The sequence below is a fragment of the Phasianus colchicus genome, chromosome 2, assembly GCF_987193195.1.
Source record: "Phasianus colchicus chromosome 2, bPhaCol1.hap1.1, whole genome shotgun sequence".
In the NCBI taxonomy this organism is placed as follows: Eukaryota; Metazoa; Chordata; class Aves; order Galliformes; family Phasianidae; genus Phasianus; species Phasianus colchicus.
In genome coordinates this window covers 54,653,950-54,678,656 of record NC_143437.1, presented here as the reverse complement: position 1 = coordinate 54,678,656, position 24,707 = coordinate 54,653,950, and the positions used below count along the sequence as shown (strand labels likewise).

Here is a 24,707-nt window from a genome sequence, read left to right as displayed (position 1 = left end):
CCTTTAAGATCATCTAGTTCCAATCCTCTGCTGTAGGGAGGGACACCTCTCTCTAGACCAGCTTGATAAAGCCCCATTCAGCCTGGCCTTGAAAGCCTTCAAGGAGGGGACATCCATAACCTCTCCAGGCAACCTGTTCCAGCGTCTCACCACTCTCCCATTTTCTTTCTAATATATGATCTAAACCTATTCTCTTCCAGTTTAAAGCCATTTCCCCTTGTCCTGGCATTCAAAAAAAGTCCTTCCTCAGCTTTCCTGTAGGGCCCCTTCAAGTACTGGAAAGCCGCTCTAAGGTCCTCCTACAGCCCTCTCTTCCCCAGGTTGAAAAGCCACAACTCTCTCAACCCTTCCCCCTCCCTCTAGGGAAGCTGCTCAAGTCCTCTCTTCTTCTTTGTGGCTCTCCTGTGGACCCATCCCAACAGCTTGATGACCTTCTTGTGTTGAGGGCCACAGAACTAGACACAGTACTCCAGGTGAGGTCTGATGAGAGCAGAGGGGCAGAATCACTACCCTCGACATGCTGGTCACACTTCTTTTCTTTTGATGCAGCCCAGAATGTGGTTGGCCTTTTGGGCCAAGCATGCATTGCTGGCTCATGCTGAGTCTTTCATCAGCCAACACCCCCAAATCAGAGCTGCTCTTGAGCAATTCTCTGTCCAGTCTGTACTTGTTCTTGGGATCATCCCGTCCCAGATGCAGGACCTTGCATGGCATCTTTTTCCTCTAGCCTGTCAGGCAGCTTGATATTGCCACTCAAATTTGTGTCATCTGCAAACTTATTCATCATGAAATTTTATCCTGAAAATGCAGCTTGATTACAAGAATCTCAATACCATATACTATGATCACAAGTAGTGTTAGCTAGGAAGGTGATGCCATTTTTCAAGTGCAAGAGAGAAACTAATTGCTATACAACTGAATTATAAATGGAAGGTTAAAAAATACGATTGTATGTGCAGAAAGGGGATTCCAATGACCAAAGAACTGGATGAAATGAAGTTGTATGATTTATTTATCAAGCTCTCAAATTTAATCAGCAGTGACATGATCGTGGTATGTGTCTTTGCACAACCATTGGGGCAAAGTTTGTTGCACACACCAATAGCTGGGAAATAAAACCAGAGAAAATGCAAGCCAAATATAAAGATGCCTTCCTTTTCAAGGAATGTTGGTTGGCAGCAGAAACAAACTAGTAGAGGAGTTGGAGCATCTTTGCTCTTCTGTATGGAAGATATACAAGATGAACAATTAATTGATCTTAGGGCAGGAATAAGTGAATAAAATTCAGCAGCCTACAGGAAAAAAAAGGAAGTTATTTATTGGGAGGAAAAAAACAAGTGCCCATATCACAGAAGACAATTGGAAGACTGTGATCCCAGAGGTTAGTTAGTTAAGAAATCTTTAGGAAATAGTGGGACTACTTTTGGATGGCTTAATGAAGCTGGTCTGTAACAGCAGAAATTCTGTCCTTTTCCCAGCTTCTCAGAGACACTCTGCAACTATTTTCTTATTTCAGCCTGAGCTGTGACCTTCCTCTGTGAATCTCTTGAAGGATAAATACATGATATAAGCATTTAGATGTAACATTGCTGCAAAATATATATCCTTGCTATAAAGACAGTTGAGAGGTTTTTTTGGTGTTGTTTTTTTATATCAGTAGTCATCAGTGTGAAATGTTTGATTGTCATTTCTCGTTTTAAAATCTATGACTGCAACTAAGATATTCCAGAGGATGAATACTCAAAGAAAAAGCCAAAGCCCTGCAACAAATAAATTATCACAATAAAAAAAGATATTGCTAAATTTCTTCCTTCAAAATTACACCATGTATTGGAGGTTACGAGTATTAGACACAATAGAAAAGTTTTCTCTTTTCTTGTTTCTCCTTGAAAATGAAACGTATCATTATTGTGATTTACTCTGGTGTTCTAAAGAAAAAAAAAGAAGTCTGTTAAGGAGAAGAGGGTCCAACAGGCTTTGAAAGGAAGTGTCACCTACCTTAGTAGGTAATTTCTAGAATGTCTGGTAATTTTACTATCCTAAGTAAACATTACAGAATGTGGAGAAAAAGTGAACTTGTATTGAATGTCCTGTTTTGGACATTAGGTAGGAAAAGAAAGCTCACCAGGACACTTTCTGGGTCTGCTGTGGTAAGTAGGATATACTTGGAAAAGCACTGGTGAGCCTAGAGCATACTTCTCCATCTGAGCTAGTCATGCTGCCATTAAAGTCACTAGGGAGGAACAGTCACTTGCAGGACGTGAGTCATTTCACCATGAAACAGCTGCTATACTGCTAGTGGCTAAAGCTGGGTGAGGCACAGTCCACCCAGTAAGACTGCAGGTGTATTACTAAGTTCCCCCACACTGTATTTTCCCTCAGAGTAAAATATGACTAGTGCTTGCTACCTTCTCCCCCACGTTTTCTGAACCTGCATCTGTACCTGTTAGAAGAAATTTTGTTGGATGTGTATCTGAGCAGTGGTAGGGAAGCGACCAGACATTCCAGTTGAGTCTTTCATGGAAAATAGATTAGAATGTCTTCATTAAATAGAATATAGATAAAACAAAGAAACCATATAGTGGAGGTACCCTTTACTTCCACAAAAAATCAACTGTACCCATTAAAACTAGCAGGAATGAGACATAAAAAAGGCTATGTTGTGTCAAGATACGTGGCACATCCCAGCAAAATATCATATTGTTGCTTTTTATTGCTAAAAATAACAGCTTTCAAAACAAAATATTTTGCTTTAGTAGCAATTACCATATGAAAACTTGAACAGCACCCTCTTTACAGAGATTTTTATTTTTATTTTTTAAAAATAAGGTAATCTCACAACCATTATATTTTACCTGAGAGGTCTATAATGGGAGTTGAAATCACCAATATCATGCCTGGAAGTTGTTGTAAATATCATGAATAAGTTGTTCAACTGTGACGGTTCTAAAAACTTCCAATACATTAAGATATGTTTGCTCCGCTGAGTCCATCATTCTCTTTGGCAAAGTAAACAGGATTTTGTGGTGTACAGTATTCTAGAAAATCGCTGTTCAATCTTCCATTTCTACATGCAGTCCCCACTGTTCCTGAAATTGCAGCAGACACATTTCTTGGTCCTCAGACGATTCTTCAGATACCTGTTTCTCATACAGTCTGGACAAAATTCCTTCTTTGTTAGGACCATCACACTTAAATACTCCTTTACACACCTCATTTTCAACACTGAACCAAGTAGGAATATACAGTCTGCCAGTGTGTGGGTCCCAGTCCACCAGTATGGTCTGTTCACTCTCATTCTCTGTGACACCATGTGCTATTTTTCCCAGCCGATGATAAGATGTCTGCCCAGATTTTTCATCATCCGAGTCCACCAAGTTGATACGGGTCTTACCTAGCAATTCATCCACTGCATCAGCCATCTTCAGTTCCTCTAATTCCTGTCCCAAAGATGGGTCTGTTGCCCTCACCTCCAGCTGGGGGCAATATGCCTTTCCTGTATTAAAGTTAACTAAGTTTCCCAAAGCAGTCTGTGGCTCATCTGGTGCCCCAGGTGCAGAAGCCTTCTCTTTCAGACTGAGTTCTTCTAGGTTTTGGCCAGGACCGAAGTCTTCAGCCCTTACACCAAGTTCATACTCTACACTCCCTCTGTTTTTTTGTCTCAAAGTATTCTTTGTTCCAGGCTGGTCATTCTTTGTTCCAGTTTTGTCCCCCTCAGCTAAAATGTCCTCTTCTTGTGAAATCTCTTCATGAGAAATATCCAGCAAGTATTTTATTTCTGGCACTTCTTTTGGAGACAAATCTCTCCCTTCAGTGCCACTGTAAACAGTATAATAACGGGGGCTTTTCATTTCTGATGGATGAATGGATTCATGAGATGGTTTGTACTCATCCACGTTAACTGTGATAAAGTTGACCACTATTTTTTCACAAGGTATAAAAACCTTTTCTTTGCATTTATCAGTATAGTGCCATACCTGGAAAGCAAAAAGTATTTTGAATTAAGTGTAATAAAAATACCATATTGCTTCCTCTTACACTACTGTCTGTTTTTAAAAGATGAAGCTTTTTTATACCATATTAGGAGTGAATAATTCAGTTTAGGGAAAAAGGAAGTTCATCATGTATACCTGTAAGAGTTTTAAAATGCTTCACTTTTATTGTTCTGTCAGAAGTAAAAGTATATTATGATCAGCTCTAATTTCGTTTTTCTCATCTTCTCTACGCCAAAATAATGGTTAGAACAATTCTGTCAAAATTCTGGTTTTGTTTCCACCAGCACAAAATCAAGTGACTCTGAGAAAACATCAGACCTACACGTGGGTCACAGACTACAGAAATCTATTCCACTCTCTTTAACCAGCAAAGAGGAAGTGCAGTTAAAACCACATCCCACAAGCACAGTTGGTTACCATGCTAAGGTGCGACTTACAGAGGATTAAATAATATCAAGTTTCCTCTCAGAGAAGGAAAATATAGCAGTGTACACAACCTGCACTCTGCGTTTGCTCACAGGCTGGATTTATGACTGCAATAAATGATCTAGTTAAATAAACAACAGTATACAATCTTTTTGAAATGACTAGTATTTCTAGCAGATAGAAGCACTGTATAGCAGACATTAAAAGCAAATGCAATAGAATAACAGCCATGAGAAGCTACACTTCAACATTTCATACCTGAATGGAGGACTAAGACCACTAATCTATGTAGTCTGAAAGATTCCCCTGGTCAGAAGTGCCAGACCAAACCAAATTGCTTATTCTGCCTCCCTCTGACCACAGGGGATGGCTGTGTGGAATAGTCTGTAGACTGGGAGAAGCAAAACCCATCACTAAAACAGCAGTTCCATATTCATTCATTATCTTAACATGAGCTGAATTAAGAGGTGCAGAAATAAAACTGAAGCTTTCAAGCTTAACATAAAGTTCACTGGATGCAAAAAAAATCCCAGCAAAACTCCCAAAAGACCCACAAAAACAACACAATGCTATAAGAGAAAAGACTCCTAGAGTTGGAGTTTAGTCTACTCTTGAGTGGGAATTTCTCTTTAAGTAGTCCTCTGGCTGTGGACCTCTGTCCTTCTGGCTTTCCAAACTGTGGCAAACTGCTATCTCCCCCTACCATGTCCTGTACCCAGGACAAAGCTGGCATTTTGTCATTTGCAGGTGTTTCAGCACATCTGACTACACTGCAGCAGCAGCTACTCTGCTACTTCCTTCTGACCCCTTCATGAAGCAGCCAAACCCTCTGAAAACGCTCCTATTATCTCTGCTGCTCTGGATTTCTTTAGAAAGATCAAAGTGTTGAAACTACCTCCTGTATACCTGCCACCACATCGTGTCGTGCAGACTGGATTAACAGCAGAGCTCATCGACTGCACATTTGTGATTGATCAACTTGTTTACAGATAGATAGCTGTAAGAAAATTTCACTGGGCTTATGAGATGGAAACAGATAACGTTTCTTAGACTTCATGTGTTCCTTCCAAAATTTAACCAACTTTAAAGAGTGGCTCTAGAAACACATAGAAAGTGTCTTTGGAGAGTAAAAATAACAGAATTTGCTTGTTGGTAATTTACTGGATGCAAACATAATCCAGTATATTAAAGAACTCTTGAAATTCAGATTAAATAACCTTTCTGTGCTAAAACCTTCCCAAATACATGGGAAAATCTGGCAGCACCTAGTAATGATCCAAGAAAATATCAAGGCGATTCTGTACTCCTGAATTACTTCCTCTTCTAGTTTGTGATTTCAATTTTTTGTTCACTAAATCTCTTCTGATCTCTTCTGTGCTTCTTTCTGAATGCATTTGAGGAGTGCTGACTTCCTACAGAACCTACCTCAGTTCATCTCAGACCCTGCCTGTGGCACTGACCCTTCCCAAGCAAACAGATCTATTCCAATCTTCGTTACCCTTGGTCATCTTTTCATATCTAGTCACAGTTGCTAACTGGAGTTACTCCTCTGTTTTAATTGACCAGAATGGCAACCAGAGATTTCATTTGCAGTTAGCCTTGGTTTCCACCTGGAAAATGCACAACTCTGCTGTGAGATCCAAAGCTGGCAGCATCATCCAGCAACAAAGAATACTTACCAGGCTTGTTGGATGCTTCTGTTTGCTGACATGAATGTACCTGTGCACACAGCAGCATACCACTGAAGTGAAAAGGACAGCTAGCACGATAGGCAGAATGTATCCAAATACAACTGTTATAGTCTCATCTGTTGTTTTATCTGTTAAGAAAGCAAAAATTTTTGTTGTACTGCTTGACTTAATAATGTATTCAGACAGTAACATACACATTTACCATATTGCTTTTTGGACATGGGATGCAAATATTTTAAATAAAACAGGAATTTACACAAAATTGGGGAAAAAAAAGAGCTACAGAACAATCTTTTATTATTTTAGTCTAGATAATAAATTAAACTATAAAAAAGTTTAAAAAAACTGTAAAAAGAAGTAACAATCCGTCCCTTTTGCTCTCCTGTTGCTAGTTTCTACCCCCTCAGATAGTCCCAGCTCTGTCACTCCCAAGCATCATTCAAGGAGAAAAAAAAAGATCTCATTCATTGAGACTCAAGGAATGCAGAGCCTTTTCTTCCAAGGTACTGTCTTATCTTTCAGTCAGCAGGTCCCAAATATGTCTTAAAGTCAAAGATAATTTCAACAGTGTGAATGTGCAGAGAGGGAATAGACATGAAAAATTACAAACTCATTCACCATTTTTTTCTAACTTTGTAATTTGCCAGCTCACACATACCTTTCAAAGTAGAAATGCAGTGTTCTTTAGAAAACCCACTGTGTAGAAGTGGTGTAGTGACATGGATCTGCGCACTGACACAGTAAGCTGTTCCAGGTTCTAACCAGGGCACAACCAAGGTGCTGTTGCTGACGGAGAAGAACCACTAGAAGATACATATAAAAAAAGTCTGCCTTTCCTCTTTAACTCCTCACTTACAGAAAGGTAAAAATTTTATAGATAAAATTTGTCACAAGAACACATTTCCTGAAATAAATAATAATACTCCAGTAACTGCCAGCTGTATCACTTTTTTTTCCTAATGCAATCAAAACTCAAGTTATTTATTATGTCACATAATCTCTGAATATTTTACCTTCCATTCAATCATCCTTCTACTACTACTGCACAACGTAGCGTAGATTCACGTATCATCACCAGCCCACATTCTCATGCTGATGTTGCAGTAGAGATAAAATACCACACGAGCCTCTTCCTGATGTGTAGGCAAATGAAAGGCACATGATACAGGTTCTGAAAATCTTTCAAATTTGGATGTTCTGGTAAAGGTAGGAGCCTTAAAATAAATTTTTATGTAGGTCTTGGAATCCAAAGTAACTGCTCTTTGTCAAGCTAATGCTAATCTTAGCATTTTAATATAGCCTTTGACAGAAGGGGACTTTTTTGGTGTAAGACCCTTTCTCCTCTTTTCTGGAAATTCAGACATTTGCTAGATAGGTGTTGTGTCTGGAGGACAGGAGCAGAAGAATGGATATTTTCATGAATAATCACTAAATGCCTCCTTATCTACTGTGTTAATGGTGGAAATTACTTCTTTATGGAATTTAAATCTGGAGAGATAGAAGAATGAAGACTTTCAGATGTGGTGGCAAAGGATGCACTTTGTTGTGATGTGGGGTGAGCCTGACTGGTTGGGGAGCAACTCTGCTGAAGAGGGCTGGGATAGGCAGCAAGCTGAACATGAGCCAGCAATATGCCCTTGCAGCAAAGGAGGTCAGTAGCATCCTGGGCTGTGTCAAAAGGAGAGGATCCAGTAGGCGTTGGGAAGGGATTATGCTCATCAGACCTCATCTAGAGTAGTGCATCCAGTTTTGGTCTACCTGACACAGAAAGATGGACAATGATCCTACAGTTTCTGTCATGTTATGAGCCCTATTTCAGTTCTTGGTGTTACAGTGCACAGTGCACAGACTTAATAGGTAAAGTTCTGTAGCATTATCAGAGCTTACTCGTTTCTTTGTCTTTTTCTTGAGGACAGACACGTTGTATTGCAGGCCAGGATACACTTGAAGCAGAGATATAGATTCTCCATCAGGACTTCTCCACTTCTCAGGAACAGTCAGTGTGATTGAAATAGATTTCTCGGTAGAAGACACATTTACCATTGGTGGGCCAATTTTAGCTAGAAAAATAAAAACTTATAAGAAATAGTTATGTGAATCATAAGATTTGACTGTGCAACTTCTTAAAGGGAATGATACTGAATTTCTGTAATATTTTGGGTAGTCTAAATAAAAACTTGAACAATTTATTTATACTGATATAAAATTATTTTCCACATAAGTAACAGAAACTTCACAGTAAGAAGCTGAACATTGACTTGGAATTTTGCCTAGGAAGTTTTGTGACCTTGCAGAATGTACAACATCGAAATTTGCTAAAACAAGCTGAATTACCAGTATATTGTCAGATTATCTGGTACAGATACGAGATATGATGCTTTCGAGTATGATTACTGTTTGCTTTAATAGGGCCTTTTCAAAATCTGAGTTCTTTATAAAGTATATGTGCCATCCCCTTTTTTCCCTTTGAGTAAAGATTTATTACAAAAATTACAGATTACAATGACTTCAATTACTGCTGCTAGCAGCATAAATCTCAAACAGCAGCAAAAAAATCTAAACATACATTAAAATTAAAATACTGCATACTATGAAGATGCAGTCTGAGCACACAGCATTAACCAAGGCCATGAACACCTGGCTTTGTGATTAGCTTTCCTTACTGTCTGTAAGAGGGTTAAATCGTGTCGTCTCTATCCAGGTAGAGCACTTCCCATTTAGGAAGGCTTTCACACTCGCGTAGTATTGCTCTTCATGGTCAGCAGTCTCACTGGAGAGGTCACACCATGTTGTACTGATATTCCTGCATTCTGGCTTCCTAATCCATTTGCCAACACCATATCTGTGTTGAAAGAGAAAGACAAGGGAGCTGTACAAACGTTCCTGACATTGTATCATTCACCTGGTTATATACAAAGAAACATGAGTTTTTAATGAAAAATAAACCAGTGTAGGTCCTTTTCAAAAGTGGCAATAGGTAACTGGGATGTTAGCAGTACTGACTCAAGTCCACATTTGCTTACATGGATGTCTCAACGTCAGTCTCCACAGCTTTGACTTAAATTCTGAACACGTGAGAACTGAGTGAGGGTAACTATGTGATGACAGAATGTTCTGTAGAATGGCCAGTGGCTCTTTCTGCTGTGAAAAGATGTGTGCTAAGCTGTTGGTCACTTTTTTTTCTTGTTTAATATAAGGACTGCATCTGTAATATGATGCATTTCAAAATCCTTCTTGTTGAAGCAGCAGCATAAACACGCTACAATAATGCTTCAGTACTGATCTTAAGCACTAGCAGAAGAAATCCAAGTTTCCTTGGAAAATTTATGCCTGGATTTTCTCAGGACTCCCACTCCTTAAATTCACATTATGCTAAGAAGAATCCCAATTTAACTGCTAATTAATAAGGGTATGTGGCAGCATCTACACGACTGCATTTTCAAAGTCTTGCTTTTCAAGCTAACTGGAGATACAGATGAGTATTTCTGTATTACATGTGAAAGATGGCCCATAACTATGACTACTCTACTGTGGACCAGCTGACCTGCAGTCAGCACAGCTAACACTCTCTGAGTTTTTTTGCCTTCTATATGATTATTGTTCATTTCTTTACAGTCAAGAAATCTTGCCTTTCCTAGAGATGTGGACTGTGTTTTTCCTCTGCTAGCACAGATGGCAAGATCTGGGAAATGAGGTTGCAGACTCTAGGTGCAAAAGCAACTCATTTTTTTTTAAGTAATAGTACAAGTTGCAGGAAACTTCTGGAGATCTAAATTTGTTTTAGCGTCATGAAAAAGCTACTAGACTGGGATAAGACTAGGAGCATTATAACATCCGTGTCAACAGAGCTACACCTATTTATAAGTTAAACTTCCAGTACTGTTCTTACGATGACCCAGCGCTCTCTTGGTGGCAATGAAGGAAATGGATTCTGGTCTTCACTCACATTCCTTGATATCCTACGGAGGGTCAAGCTCTGTTTCTGATCATGTTACTTGGTTGTTTATAATACTTGAAAACTTCATTAGATTGACTCCCAAACTGGAGAAGCTTTGGGGACTGAAATAAACCTGTGGGTGTTCAGTGTGTTAGAAAAGACCGATGAAACTGTGTCTGCTTACAATATTCCTTTAAATACTACATCCTCAGATCCATTCAAGCATATATAGAAGGCAACCATGATGCCAATTCGCAGGACTGTCCCTGTTCATTCCTTAGCTTCATTTCTGCAGAATGCCCTGAAGGCTTCAGGTTACATCCTACACTCCTTTCATAGGAAGAGTTTCCTTATAACTTTTTTTAACTGGATCTGAAGTAAGCAGTATCAGAAGTAAAAGTTAAAAACTATATCGCTTAAATATAAGCTATGCTTTAGTTCTTCTTTCTTTACTTTTTAGCAGCCCTATCTTGCACGAAGATTTTTTTTTTTTAAATTTAAAATGCTAAAAAAAAAAAGCAGTGAAGGATACAATAAAGAAGCCCACTTACACTGAGTATTTCACGTTGTAGTGCACTCCATCTCCTGTACCTTCTGGTGCTAACCAGTGAAGGACATTCTTCATGTTTGTAGATTCAAAATGAACATTCCTAGGGCTGGGCAAAGAACAATACAACTCTCCTGAGGAAGAAAATAAGAAAGGAACAATATACACTAAGAATGTGCAGATTCATATACTTCAAAGTTAACCAAACAGGAGCTTATTTTTTAAATAAGCCATAAACTGCTACATATTGTCTTTATTCTCAATTAAGTCAAAAAGCAAACACTTACTGGTATGTCACTCATCTAAATTACTGTTCTTTGAACTATCTTTTGAAATAAATGAGCAAAGCAAGCAAGTCCGAGGACTCTTCAGAGCCCAGTTTCCTATGTTCACATTGCTAAATTACTTGCAAAGCAGAGAACTTTGGGGCTGGGGCAGAATCCCAACCTTCCAGCTGTGAGCCAATCCCCAGCAACTTTGAGCAGCCCTGAGATCAATCCTGAAGCTGCAGCTGCTGGGGAGCAGCTTCTTGTTGCAAGTGGCCACGAGATCATAATAAGGAAGAGAAAAAGTGAATCTGTGGTCTGTCAGGACTTTTTAGAACCTTCTTCCTCCAGAGATGCACTTTGAGTTTTTAAGATAACAAAAAATGACAAAGAAAGGAGGAAATACAACACATTAACATGAACAGTGGGAACCTGCCTGAATGAACAGACCTTGATCTTAAGCAGACCTTATTATTTTCTTGGTGGTATATTTCACTATTACTAAAGTGTTCATTCTCTTGTATGAATTGCATATAACATACCATGTGTAACACATACCTGCTTTTGTAAGTAAAAAAAACCCATCATTTTCCCGATCAACTTACTCATTTCTAGTTGCCTTTGAAACAGTCAGAAAAAGCTATTCTGTAAAGGCCAAATATTAAAAGTGTCATGATAGAAATCCTGGATTTTCCAAGCCTCTGCATATTAACGTTCAAAAGAAACTTCAGAATATGCCTGCATCTCTATCTTCAGCTTTCCATAAACCTGTTTATGGAGAGTGTTTCTAATGTTGCTCTCTTTTATTTCCTAGCACTTAGCTGGTGTTCAGTGACTTTTTTTTTTTTTTTTTTCTGGAGAATGAATCTTGTCAAGCACAGTCCCTAGGGCAAGCTTACTTATTTACCAATGGTATGTAGAATGTCCTTGAATGCCTGGACACAGAAATGCCCAATGACCGTAATCTCACAAGGGCTCATATTACAGGATCAGTTAATGAAATCAAAAAGTTTGAGATGCCAGAGGATGTAAAAGCAGCAGAAAGAGGCTTCCACAAAGGCTTCGGCATTTGCTTTACTCTAACATTTTCTTCTAAGTGGGAGATAACCTAGAAAATAAAGTTCCACTTTCCACCAAAATAAATGTCCTCCACAACCCCTCTGCTCTAGGTGAAACTATTCCAAATGTAAGCATGAAGCTGCATAATAAACATCCAAAAGTTGGCAACATTTGTTCAGTGGAGAAACAATTAATTAATTAATTAAAGTGCATACCAGTAAGAAGAACAAATCAAAATCAGTATTACATAGATTGCAGGAAATTCATCAAATTTCCTCATCATCCATTTCAAATTTCCATCATCATCCATTCATCAAATTTCATCATTTGCACCAAATCCCTGCTTTAATGTTGATGAGACTACAGGGAAGCCATCAATTGCGGGAACAAGAAGGGAAAAAACCAGAAGTGACACAGCCCTGACTAAGTCCTGGAAAAGGCAACTGGGAAATCTGTGTAGAGAGCAGGGGAAGTACTGAAGCAAAAATGAACTTTCTGCTGCAATTCCCAAACAGGAGGATATAGAAAATGGATTTATTTCTTAGGTTGAGGGGAACCAAAGCCATAAAAAGCTTCTCATTAAAGAACACTGAGGTAAAACCTGAAAGACCAACAAGGAGAGAATTAAGAATAAAATAAAGTGCATACTGAAGGGTCTGAAAACCTCCACAGCCAAGATTAAAAAATCCCAAACTAGCAGCAGAAGGGGAAGAGATATGTCTCTGGTAACTCAGACTCTCTAAGGGAGGCATCTGCTTTGCATTAATTACAAGCAAAAGAGCCAGTGAGCACAGCCTGCACTGGTTCCTCTCTCTGGTTAGGATGGACCAATGCCTCTCCCTCCCTGCCCTGGAGATGGCAGCCATGCTGATCAGCCCCCATCTCTGCTTCTTTGGCAGCTAACTTACCAGAAATAGACCTTGTCAGGGAGCTGGGGCAACACTGCAACTCTTCACATGAAAGGACAGTTTATCCTCCATGTCATCCATGAACAAGGAAAAGAAGAAAGGCAGTTTCAGATAGAAAAAGTCACCAACAGCAGTGCCTGATGGGCAGAAGAGGACACATAAGGCTGATTATCTGGAGGGTTCTGGGTGTTTCAAAGGGCAGATCAGGGTACTATCTGCCAGACAATACAGCTGGTTCTGCCTAAGGGTAGTGGGACAGGTGGGATCTTAAGGTCACTGCCAGTCCTGTTTTGATAACCCTCATAAAAAATTAGACAGTGTTATATCTGAGTGGAGTAGAGGACAGCCTACCCTGTCAGCTCACATTTCACACTTCTTTTCTTTTAAAGTTTTATAAAATGTGTACTGCTGATGGGGCTAATGCATGGTCAGTGTATGGAACCAGCCAGCTCATCACAAACAAAGCAAATTACTTCCACTGGTTTTCTGAACGGTTTTGTGTACCTGCACCTTTTGACATTTGCCCAACCTTGAGTAAAAACATTTTAAACATTTTAAAGTGGCAGGAGTCATGAACTTATCTGTTACACTAAAATATTTTTAAACTAGTAACGTGTTTTTAAAAAGTTTTTAAATTTTTTTACTTTTTTTTTTTCAATTTTATCTCTGCCTAGCGTGGTTTCTGATGTGGTAAATGAAGTTTCAAAACAGAAACATTGACTGCAGTGGATGAGCCAATCTCAGCCAGCAGAGCCCACAGGCTCTATCTTTACAAGATCTAAAGCACTATCACACTGCAGACACACTGCAATTTGCCCCAAGTTCAATGTGATTTGGGAGGCAGAGGGACAGAGACCGTTAACTTTCCATCAGCTGCTACAGCAGAGATTTACTTTCTATATGTGTTTTTTGTAGGTGCATCTGTTTGCCCGTGAAGAAACCACACATGTGTTTTATTCCTCAATTCTGCATCTTTAAAACAGGAATAAAACTGCCATACTCCACTATTTCTATGAGAAGAGCTAAGAAAGAACTCCCTCATGTCTCCATGATGCTCAGTAATATCAGGAGGCACGTGCATAAAATAGCGTGTAGACATAGCTTGCATCTCCCAAAGTTATCAGCTGCTTATTTCAGTATCTCATCTCTAAACAAAATATAACCCACCGTACTCCAAGTTTCTTTCCATTAACGGATTAATAGCATGGATGTCACATGAATTGTTTTCAGTTTACAGTGGCCTACGTGAGAGCACAAATCAGTCACGCAATGTGCTTTTCTAGGTTCAGCCTGTCTCATAGATAGTCTGCAATCGCTGTCATCACTTTCCAGTATAATGAAATAATTTCCTTTATTTATTTATTGCATGTAAAAAAAACCTGGAGCTCTTATTACCGTGTTTGGAAATACTGTAAATCAAACCTTGAGCAATGGTGTTCTTCATATCTTTATAATTCTTTGCACACCTGGACTGGAAAGAATGTAGTAATATAGGCTTGTAAATTTCACCACCACACTGAAGAGCCAAGTCCTGATCTTAGAATACGCTACTGTGAGACTCTTCAAAACAGATATGACTTAGCCTGAAAACACCTTCACATGTGAGCGAAAAAGGCCACTGACGTCAGTGAGACTATTCACATGAGTAAAAGACTTCACAGCAGGTGCCTCATCCTCTCTTTGTGAAAGTGCCTGCTGGGTTGAAAAATGTGGTTCTAAGCGCACGCAGCTCAGCACCATGTATATGCCTTGCTCAAGTTGTTACTGCTCAAACCTTGTTTTGGGTACAGCCACTTCTATCTATATACACCTGAATATATGTGTGCACACTTACACAAATATAAGCACATCTAATTTCCAGTTATAACTATTATCTGCTCAGCGTGTCTGCTTTTTGTCTGTAGGGAGGCAGTGCTGCCTAATTCAGTGATAAATGGCTGTGTTTAATGTCAGTGTTGCAGGACAAATATAGCTGCAGCTGCCTCAGCTCTCTCACTGTGAACACATTTGTTAACGTGTCTCTTGATTTAGACAACCTAGCAGCTGCAAAGTATAAACATACATAAATACACAAAAATATAGAATTGTTTTTTCTAAAGTTACAGGATGGGGAGAAGACAAATACCCACTGAAAACTGAGCTGTTGCCACAGAAACGTGTCCTGTGTCAGTATTGGTGTTTGTGCTGCTCTCAATCCAAATGATCACCTGTTGTATTTTATTGTGTCATGGCTATGAGGATTGCTGTCCCACCAAATTTTCCAACAAAATAAAATGACATAGAAAGTCACAGCATACCTCTAGATAACTATTCGATGTATTTTAAGTCAGTGAGAGATGTGGAAAGAATTAAAACAGAAAGGAGAGTCTTAAGTCTTTCTTCAACACAGCTTTTTCAACACCTATGGCAGTAAAAAGCAGGTGCTCCTCATCAATTGCCTCTATACAAGTCAAGAACTCCTCTTCTGACAGTGACAGAGAAGACTTTGACTTCAATTGCTCTTACATTTTCTGATGCAGAAGTGGCCCTTGGGACCACCTCTGATGGTAGTGGCTCCTTTACCCCAGACGCTGAGATGAAGAGCATCACAGTGGACATTCACTCCCCACGCCTTGTGATTTGCAGCTGCCACTTCAGGGCCATTGATCTAATCCAACTTGCACATCTCCACAAGGTAGCAGACATTCAGAGGTGCCAAGTTCCTGATTCACCTTTTTCACTGGCATCAGAACTACCAGTGAAATACCAAGTAAATTAGGAGCAATGGAGCACACTGGATGTTCATTCCTGGCTGTGCTGTAACACATTGCCCTGTCTTTCTGTTCAGCTGTGGGTGACTTCTACCAAATGTGCAATCTTACTTGCTCCTTCTCTGCTGCTGAATTCATACTCTTTTTTTTCTTCCTCCAGCTCATCTGCTTAGATGAATACATTGTTTGCAATGAAAAATATTGCCTCAAACACGTTTAAGTATGTTATAAAAATGGCTGTACTCAGAACAAGTGTCCGCTGACATAATGTTTAGTAGCATTTGCTAGCAGAGGGCTGTGACTGTCTTTTCTGGCATATCTACAGTCTGAAGCAAGCTGGCACTGGCCATGCAGGAATGTGAGGGAGTGCATGAAATAGTAAACAGGGGAACTGAGCCAAAACGGGAGATCAGAAGTTACAGAGAGGAAGGGAAACCCCAGAGAGCCAGGAATACACGTTAGCAAATGTCATTGCCTGATATTAGTCATCTTTACAACAATTAAAAGAGACGAGTTAACTTTTTTTTTGTTTGTTTAACAAAGTCAGCCTGAAAGATTTCCTATATGCTGATTCTTATGAGCTCTTTTCTAGAATTCAACAGATTGGATAGTGAGGAGGAGGAGGAGGCAGGCAGGAGTCAATGGAGCATCCTGTCTTTCTCCTGGTGGGCTGCTGGAACTCTGGGACTTCTGCACTGAAGCTGGGCTAGTGAAGCCCTTTTACTTCAGTGATGGTGGGAATTGAAGGAGGATTGTGGAGGTGATTTCCTGTTGTAATCGTAACAGTGCTCGAGAGGTAACCACAGAGCAAACTCTTGCCCTTCCAGAAGCAGAGTCAAACCCACCAGTCACAACCTCTTTATAAGGGGTATGTGGAAAACGGAGAGAAAGATGGGGACAGAAACAGTGTCACTGGACTAAATGAAAATGAGATGGTGGAGCAGACAGAAAAGCAGAAATAATTACAGAAGAGGTAGGAAAATATGAGTGACAAGACCAAAGTATGTGGATTTGTTTGTGGAAAAAAATAGGCAGGCTGCCATTGGAATCAGGTGAAACTGAGGAGATCATCGGGGTAGGATGAAGAGAGGGTGCCAGTACAAGGTATGGCCTGCCTTGCCATGTTCCCCTCCTTTGTGTGAAACCCTACATTTATTTCTCCACACCATATCCTGGAGACCCAAGTGCTTTTCCCCCACCACTTTGAAAGTTTGCGAGTGCAAGGGTAGAGCTCATACTACCCAACAATGTCTTACTGCAAAACTTTGTCCCTGATGCAGTCAAATAAGAGAAAGTATGTTTTCTATTAATTTTAAGTGATCAATATTGGCATGAAACAGGTTGACAGAAAGTCTAAGATTACTCACAACCCCATTATGACTTTGAGAATCATCACTCATCAGAGGTGCGTGGGTTTTTTTCTTGGAAGATATTTTATTAAGTTTGAAATGCAGAAGTACTTTTCTGTCAAAAATAACTAAGTTAATTTTAAAAGCTCATTTGCTTTTTGAAACAGATGTTTTGAAATTATATAATATTAAAAATAGCCAAACTGCTTCATGTTTGAGGATTTTCTTTTCTCCTGAGAACATATTTAGCATGAAGCACTTACTGCTTCTTAGACCAACTACAACCCAGCAGCCAAGAAAGTGAGTGCTTAATTCAAATATTTCTGACATTTTACACTTTACAAAATGCAAGGAAGGGGTAAGTAAATTTCTTTTTGAAAAGGAGTGTTGTAAAACTGCTGCTGTGTCAGAGTTATCAGCTGAATTCTGACACAACGTGTTGCAGACCAATCCTAATGTACCCTTTCATAAAGTGTGTATATATATATATATATATATTTACATAAACTGAGCCACAATTTAGTGCTTATATCTATGAAACAGTGGCTGTTCATTTAGATTTTGATTAAGATTTTATTTATTGCCTAAAGACTGTTGCTCCTTGCTCAGCTTGTCCAGGGAAGGGGTTTTGTTTTTCTTGAAATCTGAATTAGTGAAATATTATCTTCTGAATGTACGCTTTCCCCTAGACATGAGATTGAATGTGATGTCAGTGGAAGAAAAGCCCTCAGTTCTGAGGGAAAGCTAGCTCTAAAAGGCTGAACACTTCCTTCTGCATCGGAGAGCTGAGAGGCAGGGCTAACGCACCCAGCATGCTGACAGTACCTCATCTCTTGTGCCTTTGGGAAGCTACTGCTTATAGAGAACTCACAAGAACGGAAGGTTTCCTGGGGCATCTGCCCATTTCTGCTAATCTCTGAGGTACACTGTGGTGTGTTTCGAGGCACCGTATGACTGTTCAGAGTGCTCCCACGGTAAGTTCAGATGTGAACAAGACAGTGTCATTTAATAATAGGTATCGGATTATTTTTAGTGTCTTTCCTGGACTTCACAAGTATTTTTTGTTAAAACCACCAGACATGATTTTCTGCCTCATTTACCCCGTCTACAGGTCCAAAGTGACTTCACTGTACAGAGGAAGTCATTCAGTGTAATCACCTACTTCTTTTACAACTTAGGAAAGACCGCCTCAGAAATACTATTCAAGGTGGCGACACACAGCTGGATCCAAGGGACAATGTTTCATTTCTGAAGTTCAGTGGAACAGCATACACGTGTATGTTGTTCCTGCCCATGGACTGTGCTGATGGAGAAGTTCGCTGTCATGTTTGTCTGCTACAGGTTGATTTACATCTGAGGAGTCACACAGGTCTACTTCTGTCTGTCCGCTACCTTCTCACAATGTGAAAAAGCTGCCAGCAATTACACGTGTCTCAGCCCTCTCCAGGCACAGTTTTAGTGTTTCTAAGCCACATCCTGTACATTTCTATTCTGATTTAGTACACCCTAACAGCAGGATACTGATATATCTCCAGAAGGCACAAGGAAAGCCAAAAAACCGAACCACATGAAATAAGTATTAGCCTTACTGCTCTCTCCAGCCTTTATAATCTACTATCAAATAAAGTAACTCCTGTCACCACAGAGCTTCTGAGCATAGAGTGTGATTAAGCTCAATTACATAAATCTGGGTAACCTCTTTCCCTCTCCTAAAGCAACATTCTTTTCATAACTCTTTCTGGACACGTTTGGATTTCCATCACAGAAAAGGAAGTGAAAAATGGGAGGCTGACTAACAGCTCAGCTGCCATCTGAGATGTAACTCAAAATGCTGGGCAATGAAGTAGAGGAAACTGTGGTATTTCTCCTGTCCCTTCCTTTACTTTAAAATACTCTTTAAGTTAGCCAGCCAGCCAGGAAAAAAACAAATGAATGCAGTCCCCTTCAGTCATCTATTTTCCATGAGAAAGAGGCAGAACTTATTTAAATCTCTTCATACGTAAACTGCCCTATACCTCCAGTCCCACATCCCACTGCCATGTCTTTCTGCTACATCTAATTTAATTGTACTCTTCAAGATATGATGAGCAGTGGATAAAAACTCCGTAAGTTACTAGTACACTAAGAATAAAGCACAAACAGATGTGCTGTTTAAACACAGCTTTCTAATAAAAAGTCATTTTTATCTACAGATAGACTTGATTTCCAAAATTCAGGCTTTTACAAACCTCAACTTCTTAAACAAAGGTCTTGTTTGGGTTATAAAGGATGACCTCAGCCATTAATCTTCTAGTTGTAGACAATCAACACCAAATCTTGGAGAGAAATCAATCAGTAAAAATCAATTTGTACAAGCCACAACTACAAAAACAAACAGAAACCACACCACACATATACAAATGACTTGAGTAATACTAACCACTTGCTTGTCTTGGAATTAAAAATACAAAAGCTGCTGGAGAACAACTGTGAAGGAAGGATAAGATTATAAGCTAGTGAGGTGAACCTCAATGGTAACACTGGGAACTGCAAAACATATGTAAGTTTTGGGCTTTAATCCCAATTTCCCAACAGCATTCAAATTTCTCTATGGGATGAATTACCTACTCTCACTATTTACATCCCTAATTAACAGGCAATAAGAATTTGACAAGTTATGGAAACTGTAAGCAGAGCCAACACATAGGGCACAGACTGTGGCATTATCTGAAACAACCTGACCAGAGACAGTAGGTTATGGTGAGAAAATAAGGGTGAGTTTTTCAAATGTATGCTCAGAACACTCCTGCATATATTGTAGTCTGCCTTCAGCCAACATATCCTCTTAATTATCACTATGTTACATTTGTTCTTCTCTCCTTCATGCTGCAGAGAGCCAGAAATAACAGAACAGAAAAATAAAAGACACAAAAATTCCTTCTGCAGCACACAAAGCTCAGCCTTTCCAGACAATTCCACTATTAGCAGTGAAGTTTCACAGCACAAAGACATCACAGAGCACATCCACAGGGCAGTCAGCCTGTGTATAACACACATGCTGCATGCATTTAATATGAAATATTGGACACTTCAGTCTGCTATTTAACACTTCAGCTAATACTTACTGGCTGTGTATACATAACAGATCAGCCTTTTCTCAGATCCAAAATACACCTTAGATCACCTGTGTCAGTACATAAACATCTCTGCACTGTTGAACTTTGAGATCAGCTTTTCTTTTCCGCCCTTCCTTCAAAAATTCAGATTTGGTGCACGCCTTCCCAGTAATTTACTGTGCGTAGGTGAGGAGGAAAAGAAGCGGATTATTAGCGCTGGAACATTGCCCACCTTTTGGATGGTTTTCACAGGATAAAATACAGTGCTTGGACAGAAGCAAGATTCCAGATCTCGAGCTCCAGGGCCCGTACTATGATCCCATCCTTTTATTTTGTATTTCCCAGAATAATTCCTTTATAAAAAGAGATGTTTTGTATGTTTCAGCACTCTAGTGACTGTGGAAGAAAACAAGTCTGCTTAAAGGGATGACTGCTTCTCAAAATGCAAACATATTTATCAGTAAAAATAAAACACATGCCATGATAACGTGGAAAAAGAGAGAAGCAAATTAGACTAGATGTGTCAGTGTCAGTGCAGACCAAGTAATTTATGCAATGATTAGAGAACATTAAAAGGAGGAAGCTTTCAAGATCCTACTGTACGAAAAGTAATTGGTACAGCCACCTACCAACTCAATTGCATCTACAGCTATGTCTACATTGGTGAATAAAGCAAGCCAGCACAAGTAGATTTCTTACACGGAAATATCAATATTGAAAAAAAAAAAAAGAATCTTTTCTAGACTTATTCCATTATTTTTTCCTTTTAAGATTGTACTAGCTGTACTTGCATTAGATGGACTCCTGGAACACTCCTTCCAGGTCAGCTTCATCCAAGAGAAATCCAGTGCCAAGAATGCTTCCCAACATGGACAAAGGTAGAGTAAGTGCAAGGAATGAGAGATCTGCTTCAAAATCACATGCCTCATCTGAATGAAAACAGCAAACATCCCTGAAGTTCAGCACAATATTTCTGTTTTTACAGTACAGAATAAGTATGTATCTACAAGATAGATTTAATGGTTTCTCTAACTACAGAAAAACATGGTTAAGGAAACCTCAGCTAGAAGTGTGTGGATGGAGTTTGGTAAATTCTTAGAATGACATTCTATTGCTTTCAAGAATCCCAACGTTCCTTCCCTAACCTTGTGAGCTGCTTGAAAAAAATTTCTAAACTGACGTGTATAGAGAAACTGCCGCATTTCCTGATCCTGTTAATTAAACAATGGATTTTCCTTTGTTTTTAATTTCATTTTCCATTTTGCATTTTCCATGCTTATGCATTAGTACTACAGCACAGATTTTTAGCAGTGAATGAAGCACTAATTTGTAAAAACCCAATGAAGTACAGTAGTAAGTGCGCACTGCAAAGGTACCTGTGAGGTAGGCACACAGCCCCAGACAGCAGTACTTTAACTTTCAGGGACCTGGAGAACAGTTAACATACACAAGTAAGGGTAGGACTGTATCCAGTATCACACCATAAAAAGGCTTTTTTTGCTTGTTAGCTGGTTTGGAGATGAATTAAATAGCAGACTCCCAAAGGACATGCGTAGTATAGACCCTGTGAGATGCAGGAACCCAAGTTTGTGAAGTGCTGCTGTCAGACTGCTTGCCACAGCACCTGGCCCCTTTGTGAGCTGCTCCTAGAATAGCAGCAGACCCAGCCCTTGGACAGCTATGATATTTGCAGGATTGGCTCTGCTGGTGACTGGCAACCCAGGTTTGTTCTGTTGGAGGAAAAGACCCATAGGAGACTGATGTACCTATAACCTCACTGCTGAAAGAGAGTGGGAGAGCTGCTATGATGGATCAGCACCTCATGTGTGTTTTTTTCCTCCGTTATTAGCAAAATCTTGACAGGGCGTGTTAAAACAACTTTTACTATCTTGCACACCAAGAGAAGATGTCTAGCTAAAACTCAAGACTGTGCAAGATATTTCCCTCTTCCCTTGTAAAGCTACTACTCAAAGCCAACTTATCCCCCTTGACATTTTTCTAAACCTTCTCTGGAAGTTATACAAATTTTCCAAACACTTGATCCAGTGCTCAGCAGACCCTGACGAGGTAAGCGCAGCATGGTCAGCTGCATGGAAGGAAACTGGCCCTATGGGAGGTATGCTTGAGCACGTGTCCCTGAGAGCCAAAGAACTGATGCATAACAGAATAGTTTGTCAAATAAGCTAACTGAAACTGTAATGTCCAAGAGCAGCTGGGACGAAGAATGCTCTTAATACAGCCCAGCTCTCATCAGATCTGGAAACTTTGCTGTAAATTCAGATGGGAGAAGACCATCCTTGCATGCTTAGCTTAGGCAGTAACATATGCAGGAGACAGAGCACAAAGATGGTTAGGGATTTGTTTCTTAGAAGCTCTGCTAATCTCCTCAATGCCTTGCACTGTATATACTGGAGGGATATAACAAAGAAATCCCGTGAGATGCTTCTGGCAGTAGCAGGGCCCCACCACAGGCGTACATTCAGCAGCTTAGGCGTAGGAGCTTATTCTCATCTGGTGACATCTCTGCTTCTGCCCAAGTCCTTGCTAACCAGACTGCTCACTCACCCATTCCAGCCACCACCTTTCATGCTCTCTGTACTGCCCTGACACAGGCTGCTACAGGGGCACTGCTCTGCTCTGCTGGGAGGCACAGCTGGGGCTGGCATGCAGAGCAGAACTCTGCCAAAACTTAGCATGCCCCATGCTGTAACCTGTCTCTTACTGCTCAGGTGGGACCCTGGGGACTTGTGGCTGTCAAGCACAAAGGAAGATACTAGAAGTATTAAGGGAATTAACGCAACGTATAGAACAAGAAGTACTCCAAGAGCATGCTGTCAAATAACAACTGAAAGTAAATGAACATTTAGAAAACACACAGAGTTGTAAAACCTAATTCCAGCACAGTCGTAGAGAAGATGAAGCAGCCTTAAAGAAGCACACAGAACTCTTATCCCACCTAAATATTAGAGGACAAAAATATGGAAATTGAACCGATGCAAAGTGATTAAAACCAAAAAAAAAAACAAAAATCCACAAACAAAACAAAAACCGCCGAACCCATCGCATCGAATCTCACCCCGACTCACCTGTGTGCGCCGCGGGGGGCGGCGGCAGGAGCAGCGGCAGCAACAGCGGCAGCCAAGCCGCCCCCCGCCGCGGCTGGCGAGTGCCCATGGGTCACATCTCCCGGCCAGGGCGCACGGAGCTCCCGCACCGTCACCGCGCAGGAGCTGGGGCAGGAGCCGGGCGGGGCTCCGAGGACCGGGGCGGGGCTGAAGGGAGCCGTGGTGCTTCTTCGGGAGGTCTGGTTCGGAGGAGTCCTTCCAGCTAATCAGCTGACGGCTTTCGCGACCCGCTGTCCGCCCAGCCGTTCTGTTCCCCTCCTGCCTGACCCAGCTATGCTTTGCTACGCCACTGTGTCTCAGTCTTTCACCCTAGCCTTCTACCTTCCTGCCACTTCCTCTTAGACTTTTTTGCTTAAAAGGAAGATCTTGCAAGCAAAGTCTGCGAGACTTGTAAGCCGATGTGAAGCTAGCACCATCGTGTCACTGCAGAGCTGCATACCAAGATGATCTGGATAGGGACCAGCATGAGTATTGTATAGAACGAGAGACAGTGTCTAGAAGTGGATGTCTCACCTGCGTGGGAATGGACTTTAGTTTGTGCAAGTCAGACAGTAAACAGATTCATGAGTTTTGAGCGTTTCAGGGCTCCAGCATGTAGCAATGTCTGGAGTGCAGGTGTCTGGGCAGTGGTCACAGCAGAAGCTGTGAATGGTTGGTGGAAAAATATTAGAAATGAAGAAGTGCACGTGGTAAACTTACGGTGATTGTTACTGTGGTAGAGCTTCTGATGGACTCATGCTGTTCCCACATGGTGTGCAGTGTTTCCCAGGTCCAATCAGCTGTCTCTGCAGTTCTACATCTTGTCCCAGCATCTCCTGTGGGTTTGCCATCTGCTTTAGAAATGGGGCAGTGGTGCCTTTGTGCAGATACATAGGCCCACTATGTGAGTGTGATATTAGAAAGATGGGTCTCAGTGCTGGTTCCACAGCCCAAAGCCTTGGTCACACAGCTAGTCATCCTCCTTGCTCTCAGACTGAAGGACACATGCAGTAGTGATAGGCCCTATAGCAAGTTCAGATAGTTGAAGCTCAATGTCTTTCCTGTCAATGAATTTTTTGGCCAGGTTTTTTGTTTTTTTTTTTGGTTTTTTTTGAGAGAAAGACATACTTTGATGAAAGATCATACTCTGTTTTCTAACTGGAAATTTTGTCACATTCCATTGAAATTCCTTGAATTGTTACAGATAAAAATTATTGGCATTTAAAGCAGAAGTGGGAAGAAGAGGTCTTGTGGCGTTTTTCCCCTGCCCTTATTCGTGGAAATGTCCCAGCTGACTTGGCTTAAGCCTGAGGAAAGCTTCAGCTGAGCTTCCAGTGTGGACGGTTTGTCACAAGGGCTAAAGTCTGTCAGTATGATACAGACTGAAACTAGCCCTTCAGATTCACTGTCTCTGCTTCTCTTTTACTTTACACAAATACATGTTGTTTATCTTTGCTTCCAGTCAGAGCTTGGCACTGCCCATAGCCCTGCAGTCACCTCGGGCTGCCTCTAGCACACACGGCTGTGGTGCATTGCTTTCAGTTGCATGAAAACGGAAGAGTTAGATAATAAATTGATGT

The 24,707-nt window shown here is 40.5% G+C and overlaps 1 protein-coding gene and 1 long non-coding RNA gene across 3 annotated transcripts in view; one reads left to right on the top strand and one right to left on the bottom strand.

Moving 5' to 3' along the window:
• The window catches only part of LOC149919034 (uncharacterized), a 65,866-nt gene that overhangs the window by 11,152 nt on the left and 30,007 nt on the right, over positions 1-24,707 (top strand). The gene's annotated exons all lie outside the window — the stretch shown is intronic.
• On the bottom strand, positions 897-23,584 carry IL20RA (interleukin 20 receptor subunit alpha). 2 transcript variants are annotated; one of them, XM_090135722.1, is made up of 8 exons: positions 23,110-23,584; positions 12,830-12,966; positions 10,601-10,730; positions 8,776-8,954; positions 8,000-8,172; positions 6,771-6,915; positions 6,101-6,240; positions 897-3,977 (listed from the first exon to the last, which is right to left on the bottom strand). In XM_090135722.1, the coding sequence occupies exons 3-8, from the start codon at positions 10,672-10,674 to the stop codon at positions 3,054-3,056; spliced, it is 1,635 nt and encodes a 544-aa protein (XP_089991848.1). In that variant the 5' UTR covers positions 10,675-10,730; positions 12,830-12,966; positions 23,110-23,584; the 3' UTR covers positions 897-3,053. The 2 variants fall into 2 exon arrangements, with proteins under 2 accessions (XP_089991848.1, XP_031466903.2); XM_031611043.2 differs by lacking the exon at positions 12,830-12,966 and having other exon boundaries at positions 904-3,977; positions 23,110-23,580.